General features: G+C 34.4%; 1 protein-coding gene across 3 annotated transcripts; it reads right to left on the bottom strand.

Annotated features, from left to right (window-relative positions):
- Window positions 1–1,363: 1,363 nt before the first annotated feature.
- Window positions 1,364–18,130, bottom strand: MMADHC (metabolism of cobalamin associated D). 3 transcript variants are annotated; one of them, XM_036928307.2, is made up of 8 exons: window positions 17,993–18,130; window positions 17,518–17,577; window positions 13,001–13,145; window positions 10,083–10,300; window positions 7,180–7,285; window positions 6,506–6,636; window positions 2,754–2,840; window positions 1,364–1,859 (listed from the first exon to the last, which is right to left on the bottom strand). In XM_036928307.2, exons 2-8 carry the CDS (start codon window positions 17,524–17,526, stop codon window positions 1,659–1,661), a joined length of 897 nt encoding a protein of 298 aa, XP_036784202.1. In that variant the 5' UTR covers window positions 17,527–17,577; window positions 17,993–18,130; the 3' UTR covers window positions 1,364–1,658. The 3 variants fall into 3 exon arrangements, with proteins under 3 accessions (XP_036784202.1, XP_057361597.1, XP_036784203.1); XM_057505614.1 differs by having other exon boundaries at window positions 18,057–18,130; XM_036928308.2 differs by lacking the exons at window positions 17,518–17,577; window positions 17,993–18,130 and adding an exon at window positions 17,649–17,985.
- Between the last annotated feature and the right edge of the window lie 208 nt (window positions 18,131–18,338).

Raw genomic sequence — 18,338 nt, 5'->3', positions numbered from 1 at the left:
CAAATTGTCTTGATTACTGTGGCTTTGTAGTAGAGCTTGAAGTTGGGGAGCAAGATCCACCCTACTTTATTCTTCCTTCTCGGGATTGCTTTGGCTATTCGGGGTCTTTGGTGGTTCCATATGAATTTTTGAACTATTTGTTCCAGTCAGTTGAAGAATGCTGTTGGTAATTTGATAGGGATTGCATTGAATCTATAGATTGCTTTGGGCAGGATGGCCATTTTGATGGTATTAATCTTCCTAGGCAAGAGCATGGGATGAGTTTCCATTTGTTAGTGTCCTCTTTAATTTCTCTTAAGTGTCCTGTAGTTTTCAGGGTATGTCTTTTACTTCCTTGGTTAGGTTTATTCCTAGTATTTTATTCTTTTTGATGCCATTGTGAATGGAATTGTTTTCCTGATTTCTTTCTATTAGTTCATTGTTAGTGTATAGGAAAGCCACAGATTTCTTTGTATTAATTTGGTATCCTGCAACTTTGCTGAATTCTGATATTAGTTCTAATAGTTTTGGAGTGGAATCTTTAGGGTTTTTTTATGTACAATATCATGTCATCTGCAAATAGTGACAGTTTGAGTTCTTCTTTACCAATCTGGATTCCTTGTATTTCTTTGTTTTTGTCTAATTGCCGTGGCTAGGACCTCCAGTACTATGTTGAATAACAGTGGGGAGAATGAGCATCCCTGTCCTGTTCCTGATCTCAGAGGAAAAGCTTTCAGTCTCTCGTTCAGTATGATGTTGGCTGTGGGTTTATCATATATGGCCTTTATTATGTTGAGGTACTTGCCCTCTATACCCATTTTGTTGAGAGTTTTTTTCATGAATGGATGTTGCATTTTGTCGAATGCTTTTTCATCATCTATGGAGATGATCATGTGGTTTTTGTCTTTCTTTTTGTTTATGTGGTGGATGATGGTGATGGATTTTCGAATGTTGTACCATCCTTGCATCCCTGAGATGAATTCCACTTGGTCATGGTTTATGATCCTTTTGATGTACTTTTGAATTCGGCTTGCTAATATTTTGTTGAGTATTTTTGCACCTACGTTCATCAGGGATATTGGTCTGTAATTTTCTTTTCTAGTGGGGTCTTTGCCTGGTTTTGGTATTAGGGTGATGTTGGCTTCATAGAATGAGTTTGGGAATAATAAAGGCATAGTAGTATTATTATTCTTCTTGCACATAAATTATTTCAAAGTAATACTTAGAGTAGAACTAGAATACTTAACAGGTAATAAAAAAGAAAACAAGTTCAATCTACATTGAATCTAGAATTCTCAACTGCACTTATTTAAAAAGATTGTGTAAGTTTCTTAGGAATAGTTAAGAACTATATTTTAGAAATACTGCAATGAAAAAGCACACATTATCATAACCAAATGTGTGATTTATTTTCAGAGAAAAATAATAGTATGAGATCATACCCTGGTTACATCTTAATTACTGCATTCTGTACATTTTGGATGTGCTCAGCATGTAGTCAATCATAATATGAATGGACATATGAGATTTAAAGATCACACACCACCTGCCAATGCTGTAAATTCATTGATATTGAAATAAATACCTAGAAATAAGGAAATTTTAAAAACTGAAGCCTTTGACAGTATTTAAAGACCAAACCAAATAGTACATACAATAGTATGCCAAATAAACTGACATTATTGGTAGTTTCCACTTAATTTCTTCATAATATGGCTGTCTGGTGTTGCATTAGTGAAGATACTTCCTACAAAGACATGGGTACCCCAGAAACTATGACGAATCACTTTGCAGCAGCCAAGATCATCAACAGAGAATCCTAAGTGTCGATAGCGTTCATCTGTCTCAAAAAGAGTGTTGTTTGTATATGGTCCAAAAAACTGGAGAAAATGAAAAGGGAAGTCATAATTTCATTAGCAATGCAGACAGTGGAGTTACAATTTTTTTGCTAACATGAACACATATCTATTTTAATTCTCCAAATATTTAGAAAATCAAGTAAGAAATAAAATAGTCACATGTAACACCTAAACAAATACTTCCTCGCCAACCAATACTTGTGTGTAGTGGAAATGCAAAATGATTTAGCAAATTTCATGTTATCTAGAACCAAATGCATAATATTACAGGACCTTTAGAAATGGAGTAAATCTTAGACAATCATTCATGGTTTACCGTCAATCACTTTTTAGGTAGGGAAACTAAAGCCCAGAGGTTTTCATTCTAATCTATTCTGTATCTTATTTGACTTTGAAAAGAAATAGTATATACTCCTACCTTATGATCCAAAAAATTAAGTTATTATTTATAACTGAAAAATATACTCAGAATTTAAGATGTGACAATAGTGATTCAGGTAATATCTTCAAAGTATAACTTTATAAATGTTAATTTCCAAAAGTTACTTTTCTAAAAATTTATTTTCCCATACATAATTTCTTAATTCTAAAAAAATTGTTTCATCGTTAAAGTAACTACTGATGGCTGATATGTCACTAAAAAATTGAATAAACACACTAATTCAAGGGAAATCAAATAATATCTACTAGTGAAGATGGTAAATTTTTACTATTTATAATAAAAAATTTTTAGTGATAAACTTAACTGTAATAGTGTTTCCTCAAAGTTGTGAATCTTCTTTGGGTAAAACTGTGAGGATTTAAAAAAGTCTTAAACAATACAGTTTTACCAAGGTATGATTATAAACATTTTGTAATAACAATTCCTACTTCAAATTTTATAATCTAGCTTTCAAAATTTATTTAATTACTCACTGCTGAACCAGATGATGGGTCAATAAAGTCAGCCCAATAGCCTTCAGCTCGAAGAGCATAGCAAATTTCCTTAGCACCAATGATGAACTGCAGAGAGACACAAATAATCTCAAGGTAGTATCACTACAGATTCTTTTGCTTCAGAGAGAAGACTCAGTAAGGTTAATAAAAAATTAAAACTAATGATAAATTAGACTGTAAAAAGTCACTAGATTATTTTCAACAGTTGAAAAGATTAGTGGTTCATATAACACTTTCATTTGTTTCAAAAAGACTAAATTATATATTTTTCTTCTACATTATTTCCTATTTTAGGAACTATTTCTAATCATTGCTGTGCTATTAACTCCCAAATTGGTCATTAATTATATACTATAGTTGCTATTTTGTACCATTATGTTAATATCAGAAATCAGGTAAGAAGGGAAAACAAAATACTCATAATGAAAAATATATGAACCATTCATTAGTTTGAATAAAAGTTGCTTAAAAACATGTACTTCTTAGTGTGTCCTTCAAAAACTACTCAGTCATGAAACGTCTCTGAAAAGACACATAAAAATACTAGGATAAATGGATAGATGGGGTACAAGGTTGGAAAGGATACATCTTACTATATACCCCCCCATGTCTTTTGTACAGTTTATAATCCTTACAGAGCATGTATATGCTATCACCAATTAAAATCTTGGTTTTACCATCCTAATTCCTATGATGTCCTTAGTAGCTTCATCAGAAGTCTAAGCAGTGAGAAAGACAGGAACAAATATTAGGATGTTAAAAAAAAAAGGACCAACCATAAAAAGTTAAAAACAAGGACACAGTTCCACTTCCAGCCATAACAGTTATAGGTACCAAACTGCCATCTGCTGAAAACTATAAAACTGAACAAAATATATGAGGCAGTTGTTTTTGGATCCTAAACAGTAGTCAGACAAAACTGTAATCTTTGAGAGAAGGGAAACAAATGAGGTGATCCCCATATTTGCTCAGCTTTCTGTCTGGAGACACTTTCTTGCTGCAAGGCAAAGAAGCGGAGTCCAAGCAAAGGGATGGTGTCACTGTGCAGAGAAGGGAGGAAGCAAGAGTTCCTGACTGCTGATGTACCTGTTGTGGGGTAAAGTATGGGAGAAGGGAAAGATGTATGTGCAAATGGGGCTCCTAAGTAGCTTGCAGAGCAATCTGCCCTGGTCTGGTAGTCCAGGGCTGACCTATGCATGCAGAAGGTGAGATTCCATGATGGGTGTCAGCTGTGGGGCTGAGAGCTGAATGGTGCTATCAGGGGTTGTGCAGTTCTGGGTTAACATGTATTTCTGGCCCGCCAAGAGAGAAGGGAGTTTCATGAGACCTCGCTGAGCACCTCTGCCATACAGCTGAGATCCCCAAAAGTCCAATTTTAGGAATTTTGGACATATCCTAAAATATGGGGTTAGCAAGCTACTGCCCAAGGGCCAAATGGCCGGCTGCCTGTTTGTGTAAGTATAGTTTTACTGGAACACAGCCATGCCTGTTCATTTATATACTGTCTATAGTTGCTTTAACAGTACAAGGGTAGAAATGAGTAGCTGAGGCCCTATGACCTATAAAACCTAAAAATTTATTATCTGGCTCTTTACAGAAAAAGTTTGCTGACCCATGCTATAGAGGTATATAACTTATGCTAACTTACTTTCTCTCAGTACTTTCTTGTAAACTAATGAAAAACATTAATACTGTATTCTTTAGGTGTTTTCATACTTAATACTTTTTGCTGTATTTCATTAATTCTCATTAATTTTTAAGAATAGGAAAACTACTGAATATGGTCTAGGAAAGTCATTAATGAACAGATGTACCATACATAAAAGCTACAAGGAGAACAAAACAATGCAATCAATTGTTTGCAAAGGTTAAACAAAGGAATCCCAAATTATCACAAAAAACCAGTTTCAAGCATTTTGCTTAAGATTTCTGCTCATCAAGAGCAACACTGACATCTGGTGGAAAAATTAGAATAGATTTAAACCATAAAGTATCTACAACAGTAAGCTACATGTGGTTCTAAAATAATCACTATAATCAATAATCAATAATTGAATTAATTAAAAATTAAAACTAATAATAGCATATTTAAAATAGAAGGACCTGGTTTTATCATAGAAAATAAAATAGCTTCAGTCATTATAAAATTAAGAATCATATGATAAAGCATGTTGCCATTTTTGAAAGCCCTGAAATTTGTTACAGAAAACTGACTTCACTATATTGGGATCAGTATCAAATGATATGCTCAAAATTTTTAACATCAAGTATTAGGACCATTAATGCAATGCACATGTATGTACTCTAGCAACTTCTTGATAAGTATACATTTACCAAGCACTGTCTAAATAACTCAGTAAACATTTTCTATTTACATAGTGCCTAATTAAATTTCAACTCTCTAGATTCAGGTCTCTTTAACATCTGAGGGAATTTCTAATGTATCTGTAACTTCCTTGTTAACTAGCATATAACTTGCTCATGATTGTTAACTACTACATGAAATTTACTAGCAAAGCTGTGTGTGGGACATTAAATATGAAGTCATTATCATAAAACACTATGTTCAGTATGTAAGTTACATCTTCAAAAATGAACAGAACCATATATATAACCTTGAAGAAAATATAAAATATTCCTAATATTATTCTGCATGGAAATTAGTAAAGGGAATTTTTTCAACCATCATTTGCCAAGGTTCCTGAATGAGTTAATCTTGACCTGTCATACAGGCAAAGGAATATTCCATTTTATCTTGTAGATAAAGAATTTATATAACCTAACATCAACCTTAGAGAAACAATTATATCATTTTATAATATAAGACTTAAGTTACCACTTATCATTCCTCAGGTTGGTAAAAATGAAAAGAAATGCTAATATTTAGGGTAAGCAGGGTGACAGCATATATACTAGGACAATCTTTTTAGTGGGAAAATTGGCAGTGTCTACCAAAACTTAGAATGAATAAACCTTTCAAATCCACAATTTCCTATTTAGGAATCTACAGATTTAACTATGTGCATAAAAATATATGTGCAAATATATTCCATGCCTGTAACTGCAGAAGTTGATTTCCATTACTTAATTGGAAAACTAGTAATTTTCCAAATTACTAAGAAAATTTACCAATAAAAAAAATTTATAGATTGCCCATGCAATGTTAATAGTATGCAGATTTTATAAAGAACAAAATATATCAATGTGTAATGCTATGGAAAGGTGTCAAACCCACCTTCTGGTTAAAAGTAAAGGACAGGAAAAAAATGTAGGTATATAGTATTATTGTACTATATACTGGTACTATTATTATTGTACTATATACTGGTACTATTACTCCTTGAAGAAAGATGGGATTATTTTCACTTTTTATCTGACATGCTTCAAAGAGAGGAAAGGAGATAGGGAGGGAGAGAAGAGGATCAGAGAATGAAGGGTATGAAGAGTTAATTTTACTTTTTTGCTGCTTTTTTTTCCCTTTATTGTCCAAATTTTCTAAAACAGACAAATTCAAAAAAAATTGAGGAAGGAACTGGACAAAATCTAAATTTTTCAAAGATACTAAAAAAAAAAAAAGGCATTTTTATTCTCAGAAAAGATCTAAGTCCTTTAGTACTGAAATATGTTAGCAGAGAATTAAAATAGGCTAGAAAAGACACACATCATTATAAAACACTGGTTTATTGGTATTTAAGTAAGATCTTAAAATTGTCATTAATTGAAAAAATTACCTTTTCTAAGAGCATTTCTCTTTCATTTTCTACTTCTTCACTCCAAACAGTCATATCATTCTTAGTTTTCTGTGTCACAGTCAGAATCATTAGTTTCTTGGTGGCTACTTCTGGAAACAGTGATTCAAAATCTATAAATGAAATAAGAATAAAAATTTCAGGGAGAAAATAATTTGTTTTTTAAAAAAAGATACAGAACATAAAAATACTTAAGAAAAATGATTAAATTATTGTGGTACCAAGTTAGGGTTATAAATGCATATTATTTTTGAAAAGGATGAAATGAACTTAGTTTTGGTTAACTTATATTGCCACCAGTTATGAAAAGTTGGGTTACTTGTTATTAGTAAGACTAAAATTTTTCTCAGTATTGCATGTTAGCTAATGAAAATTATAGCTGTAACAATCACCCAGGAATGGAATTACTTTAAAGAAATATTTAGGGAAATAGTTATTAAAATTCTATTATGCCAATCTAATGGCAGCACGAGGACAGATGTTGGGGGACATTTAAGAGCCTTTATCTTGGCCATGCAATCACTTCCAGCCAGACATGTTAAAATATTTAGTTATAAAGCATTATAATTCCTATGGGGTACATTATTCAACACATTTAAAAATTAGTGATGTCATCTAATACGTATTAGTGTGAAAATGTACAAAGAACAATATACCTCTTCGCAGCAACTCTGGACACATCTGGATCGCACACTCGACTTTGGCGCTTTCAAAATAAGTTTCTGCACTGTTGACTTCTTGTTCAACAGGTGCATCGTTACCCTACGGGGAATAAGAAATATAAGTAAACTGGAGTTTATTATTTATTATAAAATCTGGAGTTCAAATCAAATATCTTGCCATATGAATTTGTCTTCTCTAAATTAAAGTTTAATAATCCTAATTTAACTGGAGGTGGAGTAACAGTGTTCGTATTTACTCAAATTATTCTCTCTGATGATTTGAAAATTTTAAGAAAGTTAAAAAAATATGAACATATGAATATATTGATATTCTAAGACTTGATATGAATAGAAGTTGGCTAAGAAACTAACTAAAATGCCATAATTGTGTTTTACAATGTCCCCTCTTCTGAAATTGAGATATCTTGTTATCCTTTTTCTTTCATTCTGTAATCTGTAAAATGGGGATAACAACACTAACTTACAAAATAACATGATTAAATATACAGCCTCTCCTACAACAAGAGCTTACAAGCTTCTACTCAGATGAAGTTTACAGGGCACCTACTATACATCAGACAGTGACAACAGCAGGCCCGACAATGATAAAAATAATCCCGTCTTTACTCTAAAGCATCTTGGAGCCAGTAGAAGAAAAATAGCATGAACAAATAAATGTAACCCAATATGAAAAGTGCTACAGAGTAATGAAAAAAGTCTTTTGGTGACACAGATGGGGAAGAAACTTGCTTTGCTGGGAGAAATGAAGAAAAGGTTGAAATCATCATATTTGAGCTACATGTTAATTAACAGGTATGTTTGATAAGTAAAGAATAGGTGGAATATAGATTAGGAATTCAGGAGGAAAAACAGTTTAGCAAGATATAATAACAGCATAAAGGCATGCAATTATCAAAGAGAATGGTATAATTACAAAAAAATGAAAAGTATGCTGCAATTGGGGTGCAGGAGTAGGAAGTAGTAGGAGGTAAGATGGGAAAGGCAAGGGATCAAAATTGTGGGAAGCCATTTATGCCACCTTAAGAAATTTTGACTTTATAATATAAATCAGGAATAGCAAGATTAAATAGAAAAAGCTAATGCTAGTATTACCTTGGAGGATGTGTGGTAATGAGGAAAAGCAGGTGATACACCAGTAACAGCCAACATTTATCGATCACTTATTGTATTTAAGTGCTTTACATACATTTGCACATTTAATCCTCATAGCAATTTTGTGGGCTAAGGGTTATTACAATCCCCATTTTACATATAAAAGAGGCTCAGAAAGGTTAAGTAACTTTCTCAAGGTCACAAAATTAAATGGCAGAGCTTATCTTTGAAGCCAGATTTATCCCATCTGCACAGTCCATCCTACTATAAATGCCTCTAAGAATCAGGGTAGATAAGGAGCCCTGAACTCTGGCAGTATCAGTGAGAGCTGAAAGGGCACAAATAATTTAAGAGCTACTTCACAGATGGAAGCAATGCAACTTTGTCATTGTTTATGGGGTTATGATGGAGAGAGGAATTAAGTTTGGTACTAAAGTTTTCATCTTGGGATAGTCGGACAATGACTAAGTCATTATACTGATGATAATATAGGAGTATGGCCAGGTTTTGAAAGAGAAAAGGACTACTTCAGTCATAGTCATGTAAATTCTTCATTCAGTACTAGACATAAAAAATCCAGGGACCTGTGAGACATCCAGATAAAGATGTCTGGCAGGCAGATAGGAATACTGAACAAGGCATGTCAGAGATAGAAACAGTTAAGTTAGGAATTATAAAAAAACATAGCCTGTGGAGAAAGCCAAGGGATTAAGTGACTAGGGGGTAATTCAAATGAGAGGATGAAGGGAAGAACCAAATGGGAAATATGTAATCGGTAGGCAGGAAGAATAAAGATGAAGAAGAAGGAATTATCTGAGATAAAAGGTCAGGGGAGGTCCCAACTGTTTCAATGTAAGGTTATCCAAAAAAATCCATAATAATTTGAAGGGCTGTTGCATTTAATAATATGGCTTTGATAAAAAACCCAGCCAAAAACTATGAAGAAATGCAAAAAATGATAAGGATCAGGGAAAAAGTTGACAGAAACTCTGAATTGCATTTAAGTTTCCACTTGAGTGATGCAAAACCAGTTTAAAAACTCATTTAAAAAGCTCACAGAAAAAACTACTGTTTTAAAAAATACCTATTTATAAGTCTTTTCACTTTACTGTATCTGAAGAATTTCAGAGATCTCAAAATTTTCCTACATTTTTATATGGCTACAGGAATATAAAGCTCAGTAGATTTTGGTCCATATAAAAATTATAACTACCATTTGTAAAAGGGAACCTAAATCTTCAGTAATACAGAAATAATTAAATTACCTATATTTGAAATGAGTAGTTATTAAAAAAGATATAATTTTAAAAATTTTTATTAAGGTATTATTGATAAACACTCTTATGAAGGTTTCACATGAAAAAAACAATGTGGTTACTACATTTACCCATATTATCAAGTCCCCACCCACACCCCAGTGCAGTCACTGTTCATCAGTGTAGTAAGATGCCGCAGATCCACTACTTGCCTTCTCTGTGCTATACTGTTTTCCTCGTGATCTACCACACCATGTGTAACATAAATCCCCACTAAAAAAGATATTTTTGAAGAATTATTTAATTACCTAAAAGATTGTTATCTAAAGTTAAGTAAAAAAATTATATAGTAAACACTATATATAGGACAATGACAAGTTTTTAAAGGCCATATATGTTGTCTTTGTATATATTGGAATTACACAGATTTTTAAAAACTCTTTCACAGAAAGCAATATGCTCTTAATTATGAGAAAGTAAAAAATCACAATGATTAGAAAAACAGAATAAATGATATTAACAATTTACCTGAAATTCATTAATGTATTGTGCCATCACAAACTCATGTCTTTCACTTGATAAAGGTTCTGCTAGAACATCAGGTAGAGTTTTTTGGACCTGGCTTTTATTCTGTGGTGCAGTCCCATTGAGGTGACAATCAAAACCTATGTTCCCAGGAAGCTGGAATCTCTGATCTTGAGGTCCAAATGGTCCCATAGTTTCATCAGGCCACACTGTTCGAGAGCCTAAAGAACAACAAAGTTTTTTCATCTTCTCTTAAACAGTCAAGTGCATTGGCAGACTGAAAGAATGCTCTTCTTCCAAATAGGTATGTTTACCTAACTGACAGATCTTTAGAATTTGCTTTCCTGTGTGAATATTAACTAGTTTTAGTCATTTCCAAAACACTAATCAAAGCAAGCAGTTGCTAGCTCAAAGGCAAGTTCATAATTAGGGGATGGATTCAATAAAGTGCTTTAATTCATATTATGTAATGTTTGGTAGTCTTTAAAAAGAATTAGTAAATCTTTACTGATACTGAACAAAGTATTACATATTACATTAAAAGAAAAAGCTGTGTCAGAGAAATGTATATATGACACTTATTTTATATCCTTATGTTTTTAAATACAGAAAAAAGATGTAAAAGGAAAGACAATGAACTTAACAGTGCTTATCTCTGGAGAGGGGCATTCAACAGCTGTTGCCCAGAATATTAATGGGCTGAGAAAAATCTTGTGTGAACCATTGTGACTTAATGCCCTTTTTACCATTCACATGGGCTAATATGAATTAAATGCTTATAGAACAGACCACATTATAGGCACACCTGGTTTTATTGTGCTTCGCAGATAGTGCATTTTTTTTTTACAAAGTAGAGGTCTGTGGCAATCATTTATGCAGCAAGTCTGCTGATGTTGGTTTTCTAATAGTATTTGCTTACTTAATGTCTGTGTCATATTTTGGTAATTCTTGCAATATTTCAAACTTTCATTATTATACTTGTTATGGTAATCTGTGAACAGTGATTACAACTCACTAAAAGCTCAAAGAATGGTTAGCATTTTTTAGCAAAAAAGTATTTTTTAATTGAAGTATGTACATTGTTTTTATAGACATGCTATTGCATACTTGAAGACTATAGTATAATGTAAACATAACTATTACATGCATTGAGAAACTAAAAAATATATTTGACTTGCTTGTTATATTCCCTTTACTGCAGTGGTCTGGAATTGAACCAGTAATATCTCTGAGATATGCCTGTACTTTATTCACTTAAAAAAAATACCCAAACTTGAGAAAACCAGACAAAAAAATCCAGATAAGAATAAAGCAGAAAATGTAACAAGGAAAAAACTGAGTAGGAGTTTTGTTTAGAGAAAGGAAGGGACAACTGCTTCAGACATTTGATGGCAATAAAAATATTAATAACTCTGCCAGAACTGAGTGACTGAAAATGCCTATGTCAATATGGCTGCTCAATCACGAGATCACAAGTGCCATCGTATCCCTCTTCCAGACCTATGACCGATATCACGGTTCAATCATACATTCTTTCTTGCTGAACCCAGACACAGTCTCATAATATCAATCCAAACACTCTAGCCCAAGAGTTCTCAAACTTTTAAGTACTTAAGAATCTTCTGAGATCTTGTTGAAATGCTGATTAGGATTTAGTAGGTCTGGAGTACGGCTCAAGAACGCTCAAGATTCTTCATTTCTAATGGGCTCCCAGATGATGCTGACAGAACTGGTCTGCAGATTATATTTAGCAAGGCGCTAGGTAGCTACTAATGATTGACTAGAGTCAATTTACAAGCTAAAAACATATTAGCTATTTTGAACAAGATGGGTTTTAATGACTATTCAGATCTAACAGTTGAATTAAAAAATCCCTTATTAATAGTGGATTTGAGTGTATTTTCATCTGTTTACTGGTCATTTAGGTTTTCTCTTCTAGGAATACCCTATCCATATTCATTAAAAATTTTTTTTTGTTTGGTTTTCCACTGGGTTGTCTTTTCCCTATTCCTCTATAAACAAATCTTTATATATTCAGGATATAAGCCCTTTACATTATTTTGAATGACAAATCTTTCCTTTCATTTATGAAACATACATATACTTAGCCTTCAGATGATGTAAACCAGGGAGTAATCAGAGATGGAGTAATAAAAGAAAACCACAGCAAGAAAACTGGGGAAGGCCTTGCCAAAGCCCAAGTGAACTTACACTGCATTGTAAATAATGTGGTGTGTGAAAAAAGGATTCCATGTGCAATTCCTTTAGGATACATTAGGTTAAGATTCTAAGAGTCCTTGCTTAATATTTTAGTGTGCATTATAAATCTCCAAGATAGAAATATGGTAAATAGCATTTCTCAAACTTACCTAATCACAGAACTTTAAAAAGAAGTTTTTTAGACATTGAACAATGACTTACAACTTGAGGACAGTTTTGGAACTGTTATGAAAGCAGTGGGAGATAACCAAAGTTTATCAAGGAAGTGACATGATTAAAATATTTTGGATTAGTATGTTAATACGCTATCTTATCCATGTGTGCAAAATGGGTAAGAAGCAGACTTTGTAGATTAGCGGGTAAGTTATTGTTCAATAAACACTATTATCTAAAAAGTGGCAGCTACACTTAAGAAATTCAGCAAAGAATGGTGCTAAGTAGTAACAAAGTTTAACAAGATCAAAATAAGATATGCTTCAGAACTGTGTATGTTTGAAAATATTTAGGAAAAAACTAATATTTAAGAAAGTAAGTTTCAGAAACCAATATTCACTCTTTCTTTTCTATACTGTAGCTTTCTGATATGTTTAGGCAGAGCTCTGATTTTTATTTTCAATGGCATAAACTCAACTTCAGAAAACACACATAACTCAAATAGTTTTCAAATGATTGTAAGTCAAGCAATAATAACTTTTACTTACATATATCTGGGGGTGCAGTGGTCAAATGAGATTCATCAGAACCTGAAGATCCTGCCGTTGAAAAGGCTTTGGGATTGACCACCTTTTTAACTAAAGAGCAAAATCCTGGGAGATAGGAAACCAGTCTGGCTCTGTTACAGAGCACCTAAGAATGACACAAAAATTAAAATCATTTTTTCTGGATATAAATGTTTTACTTACATACACAACCTTTGGCAAATCCTTACACTGCAATGTATGTTTTAAAACAAACATTTATTCTATTACTAAGTAACTACCATATGATACACATTATGTTTATACTTTAAAAATAAACATGAATATATAAAAAAAATCAAATAAATTACTTTGGGTAAAAGTATATGGCTTTTCCAATAAAGGCCAGAATCAAGAGTGCCACATTAGAGAGAATAGGAACCTGTAAAAGTTTTCCTCTTATCAACACTAAGTTGATAAGTATTAAGATTTTTCTATTCTCAAAATAAGTAACTTTCAAAACTCCTCTTAGAACCAAAACCTGTTTCTCTTTTCTTCTTTTACTTCTAGTAAATGTGCTAATTATCTCCCATGCCATCTTTCCTCTTGGTTTTGTGGCAGTGCCCACTTTCTTCCATTTTAGCACATATTGTGGGACATTTTTTGCTTATTTCATTTCCTAGACTCTGAGGTTAGTTACAATGCACAAATGTGTAAACATCTTTCATGCATAAACTTTCAGCCTAATACCTGGGTCATAATGATTTAATGCAGGAGATGGCAAACTATAACCAAATACAGCCTGTTGTTTTTGTAAATAAAATTATTCTGTAACGCAGCTATATCCATGTATGTATGTATTGTCTGGCTACTTTCATGCCATGATGGGTGAATTAAGTAGTTATATTGAGACTATGGCCCACAAAGGCTAAAATATTTACTATCTGGGTCCGTTATATAAAAAAAAATTGCTTCTAGTTTAGTGAAAGATGTAAGAGCAAATATATCATCTATGAAATACTATTAAAAGATTTGAACAACTGAGAGATCCTTGAGGCAGTAGGAAGAAGTTTCATGGAGGGTATATTAGGTTTTGAAGAAAATAGAAATTTGCAGGGGAAAGGAGTATTTCACGAATGACTTTCAGGAACAAAGACATATATACATAAAAGGTATATTCAGTGAGGCTGGATACAAGGGAGTGTAATAAAAAATAGGCTTCAAAGTTAACTTGTGGGCAACTATAAAGGCTTTATACTTGACACAGTAAAGGGCTGTTACATCAAGATAATTCTATATCAAAATAATAATCAGAACTTTAATCTATAGGCAGAGGAGAGCAAACTAATAAAAATAAGGGATATTTTAAAGAATGTACCACTAAGGGCAGTATGTAGAGAATGGATTGCAGTGGGGTCAGAGAGGTGGTATGAAAACTAGTTACCAGGATCTTGAAAGATTCTAGTCCTTTGATCCTTTAGAATCATTCTTTTTCTCTTTCATATAGTATTCTGAAATCCAATCTGTGTGTGTTGTATTTCTTATAAGGCAACCATCCTAAATGGTCTTTCTACCTCTCTGGCATAATTTCTTACTTTCCCTTTGCCTTCCCCTCCCTTCCTCTCCTCTTTAGTCCCAAAAAATATCTATCCAACATTTCCCATATTTCTCTGCCTTCTTTTATACTGCAACAAGATTCCTTCTGCTAAAATTCCCTTTTCCCTTTTCTTCTGTGCCTGGAAATTAACTCTTTCTTCAAGACTGGGAGAAACAGAACCTCCTTCACATGTTCCACAGTGTAAGCCCTGTCTCCGGAGTACTTTGCCCACCTGAAAATTTAAGCATCCTCCCTTGGGTCTGTACCTAACCTGCCCAAAGAGACAAATGCAGTAATTATCAGGCTTTTTACCTACTAGACAAACTCAGGACTTTTGAGTGTTTCTGTATTATAAATTTACCTTTATAATTTGAGGACATTTAACAGAATATGCCTCAGGAGCTAAAGGCAATTGAAAAATTTAAATTCCAAAAATATTTTGAGCAAAGCCTCAGAGTCAAAGTCTCAGTAAGATATTATCGGAAGGGGGTAATATTAAATAGTAAATAATTTAATAAAAAATAAAAAAATAAAAAATCAATATGATGTTAGTTTCTATGGGCCAGATCCTGTGATAAGTGCTTTATATGTTGTTTACTTAATTTCTACAACACTTCCATAAACCATTGTTAACATTACTTTATTAAAATATTGTGATTCTTCACAAGCAAAATGGGAGGAAAATGAAGATTATCCAATTGTTTTAGCCATGCCCTAATATAATCAATGATTATTTTAGTCTCTGAATACCAAAGCCACTAAATTCTATTTTGATATTTTTTCTTGATGGTAAAACTTTTAACAAAAGTTACGTGATAAAATGGCAGTTTGTTCTCAATCTAAGAAAATCTAGTCACCAAGTTTCATTTTTAATGGCAAAATAAACCAGTATCTAATTTGTCCATTATAAGGGATAGCTGATGACTATACTAATTTGTTTCAAAAGTTTACCCTTTAACCTGAATGATCCTCAAATCCTTTACTGTGGAAGTAAAATATTTTGTGCCAACTTGACAGACTTTATGACATTAGATCAGTTGGTGAATTTATTAAAAATGACTGCCAATAAATAGCTCAAAAATCAGATCAACCAGTTTATTTTAGTTTCGGAATAAGTGTATTTTATATATGATTAATTGACTTGGGAAGATGACTGGCTGTTAAGTTTAATTTAAAAATCCTTATTAGTGTATGAAGAAAAAGTCTTTTATGAACTAAGTCCTGCTTTTGGTCATGTGAGGAGAAAATATGGTCTATACCAAAGACTGAAAGCTGGTTGTCTATGAAGCTCATCCATATCCATCCACAGATGTTTTTGTGGAACTCACAGTATTACCAAAAGTTTACCAAACTAGATACCAACACACAGAAATTGTGAGGTTTCACACAAAAAGTCCAGGTTTTTGGCTGATTTTCGAAACTCAATCTGGCAACACTAGATTCACATTCCCAAATGGCACTAGTTAGCAACAAATGACTGTAGCTAAGGAAAGGCTGCCTCCTTTATATCAGAAGAGTGTTCCAGTTTGTCAGAGTTCCCTCCAAGATCTCTTATTTTACCTGTCCAGCCTCTGAAGCATGGGCATTTATAACCCTAGCTATGTATGTAACTAAACTGTTGAAGACACACATCTGCATATTTCATTACAAACATCCATTTAGCATTTACAATGAATATAAACTAACACAAATTTTTTAAAGTATATCTGAATACTGAAATGAATATTTTATATGAACTTCTAACAATAAAGGATTTATAAAAGCATCTTTCAAAATACTGACCCTACTGAATTCTTTATTCATTTTTAAACAAAATAAAGCCAGGGCAAATATTAGCGTTCCATTCATATTCCCATCTCCTCTGAGAGCACCACGTTTCTTTTACAACATTGCCTTCATGTGGGCATGGATAGGCAGACCTTCATCTTAAAATGTGGCTAAGATTAGTGGTCTACTTTTCTGACTTGTACCTATAGTCACATAATTAGACTCTTAATATATCCTGCTCAATTAAAAAGCAGACTGTCCTAGCTAACTGTTGCCATATTAATCTTCCTAACACACAGCTCTGATGAAGTCATCACAATTTTAATAAGTCTAAATTACTGAGTTTGGCATTTAAGTCTATTACTTGATCCCAACTCCACAATCCACCTATCTCTTTCACCCATTTTACATTCAGGAAGAGAGATGGCTTCAATTCCAAAAGGGGAGGTGGTGTTTTTGACTATACCTCATGTTCTTCACCCAAACCTCAGATTATCTAAATCCCACCCATCTTTCAAAACTCAAATGCTTCTCTAAGTGATCCCGAGCCCCAACTCTCCCTTCTCCACAAAGCTTTGAATCTGCATTACTCCTCTTCGTAGCTTTTACAAAATCACTACTTACTACTTTCATTGTAGCTGTTTTATATGTGTCTTATGTCCCTTCTATATGAACTTCTTACATTAGTGTGTGTCTTCTGTGTGTCTGATTAATCCCAGGACAGTTTGAGTCAATAAATATCTCTGGTCTGTGTGAATAATATTACTTGCTCTCATTTTATAAGTTTTTAAAAGTTACTTCCTGTACTGAAACTGCCACAAAACCTTCAGTTTGGCTAGCCAAATAAATTTTTAACACGCTTAAAAATAGATTCTAGATATTTACCGAAATATTGTCTTTAAACATGTTGAAAGGATGCTGGTACTGGATGCATTTCCAAAAGTGAACTTGTAGAAACAAGTACACGTGTATTAAAAAGAATACTTGTCTTCAAACTACCTTCAAAGCACAATACGATGATTTCACACTCCTTGCGTCTTTTGACATTTTTCACACATTAAGTCTAAGCCCAAGAAACATGATGCCAACAACGCCATCACAATTAAACCCGTCCCTCCACTTCCGAACAAGTTCCCCAATTATTTGACTATGGTGCTGAAGAGACTCATTTACTCACACTGGCCATTTCTAGCGAAGAGGACAGACGCAAAGAATCTTTCCGTTTGTGAAGTTTTTCCTGGGAAAGGGCAGAACAGAAGAGGCGAGTGCCTGATTAAGCTCTAACATCGGGCAGCGTGCGTAACTTACGTCCATCGTCTTGCACTGTGCGTCCCTCCACGACGACAGGCCACAGTCTGCGCGCTCCCTGCTCCCCGAGGCGCCTAGAATTCGTCCCCAGCCCCTCGGGGCGCACAGACCCCGCCCGCCCAGTTTATTCCCGTAAACCTCTCGGACCAGATCGGGGCGGGGACTGAGGAGCCGGCGGCCAGCGTCAGAGTCCCGAGCAACAAAGCAGCTGTTTCAATAAAGGCCGGGGCTGCCCGACGACAGCTCCAAGCCAAGTTCCAGCTGAGCGGACGGGAGAATAGGGGAAAATAGTGACAGGACGTCAGGGGAGAACAACTGGGACCCTGGGGGAAGAGGGGCAATACCGAGTGCCGTGGCCCGAAGACGCGCGAATTCGGACGGGCTAACGCGGGCGGAAACCATCCATACCAATCACCGCCGCCGCCGCCCGTCGTCTCAGACCCTCAGTCCTCCCGCCGCCAAAATGGCGGCAGTCGCGGCAGCTGCGGCAGCGTCCCCGCGGGCAGCGACCAGGCTGAAGGAGTTGCTTCCGAGCGCATCGATGGGAGGGATCGTCGAGTCGATGATGCGCACGCGCAGCGTGAGGTGGGGCGACGCCCGCCGGAAGACAAGTGGGCTCCGGAGCTGGTTTAGGCTGGTCGTTTCATTCCGTTTCTTGGCTCGTCGATCCGTTTGATGGAGTCCTCCCAC

Source organism: Manis pentadactyla, chromosome 8 (assembly GCF_030020395.1).
Source record: "Manis pentadactyla isolate mManPen7 chromosome 8, mManPen7.hap1, whole genome shotgun sequence".
Lineage (NCBI taxonomy): Eukaryota > Metazoa > Chordata > Mammalia > Pholidota > Manidae > Manis > Manis pentadactyla.
This window is presented reverse-complemented; position numbering and strand designations above follow the sequence as displayed.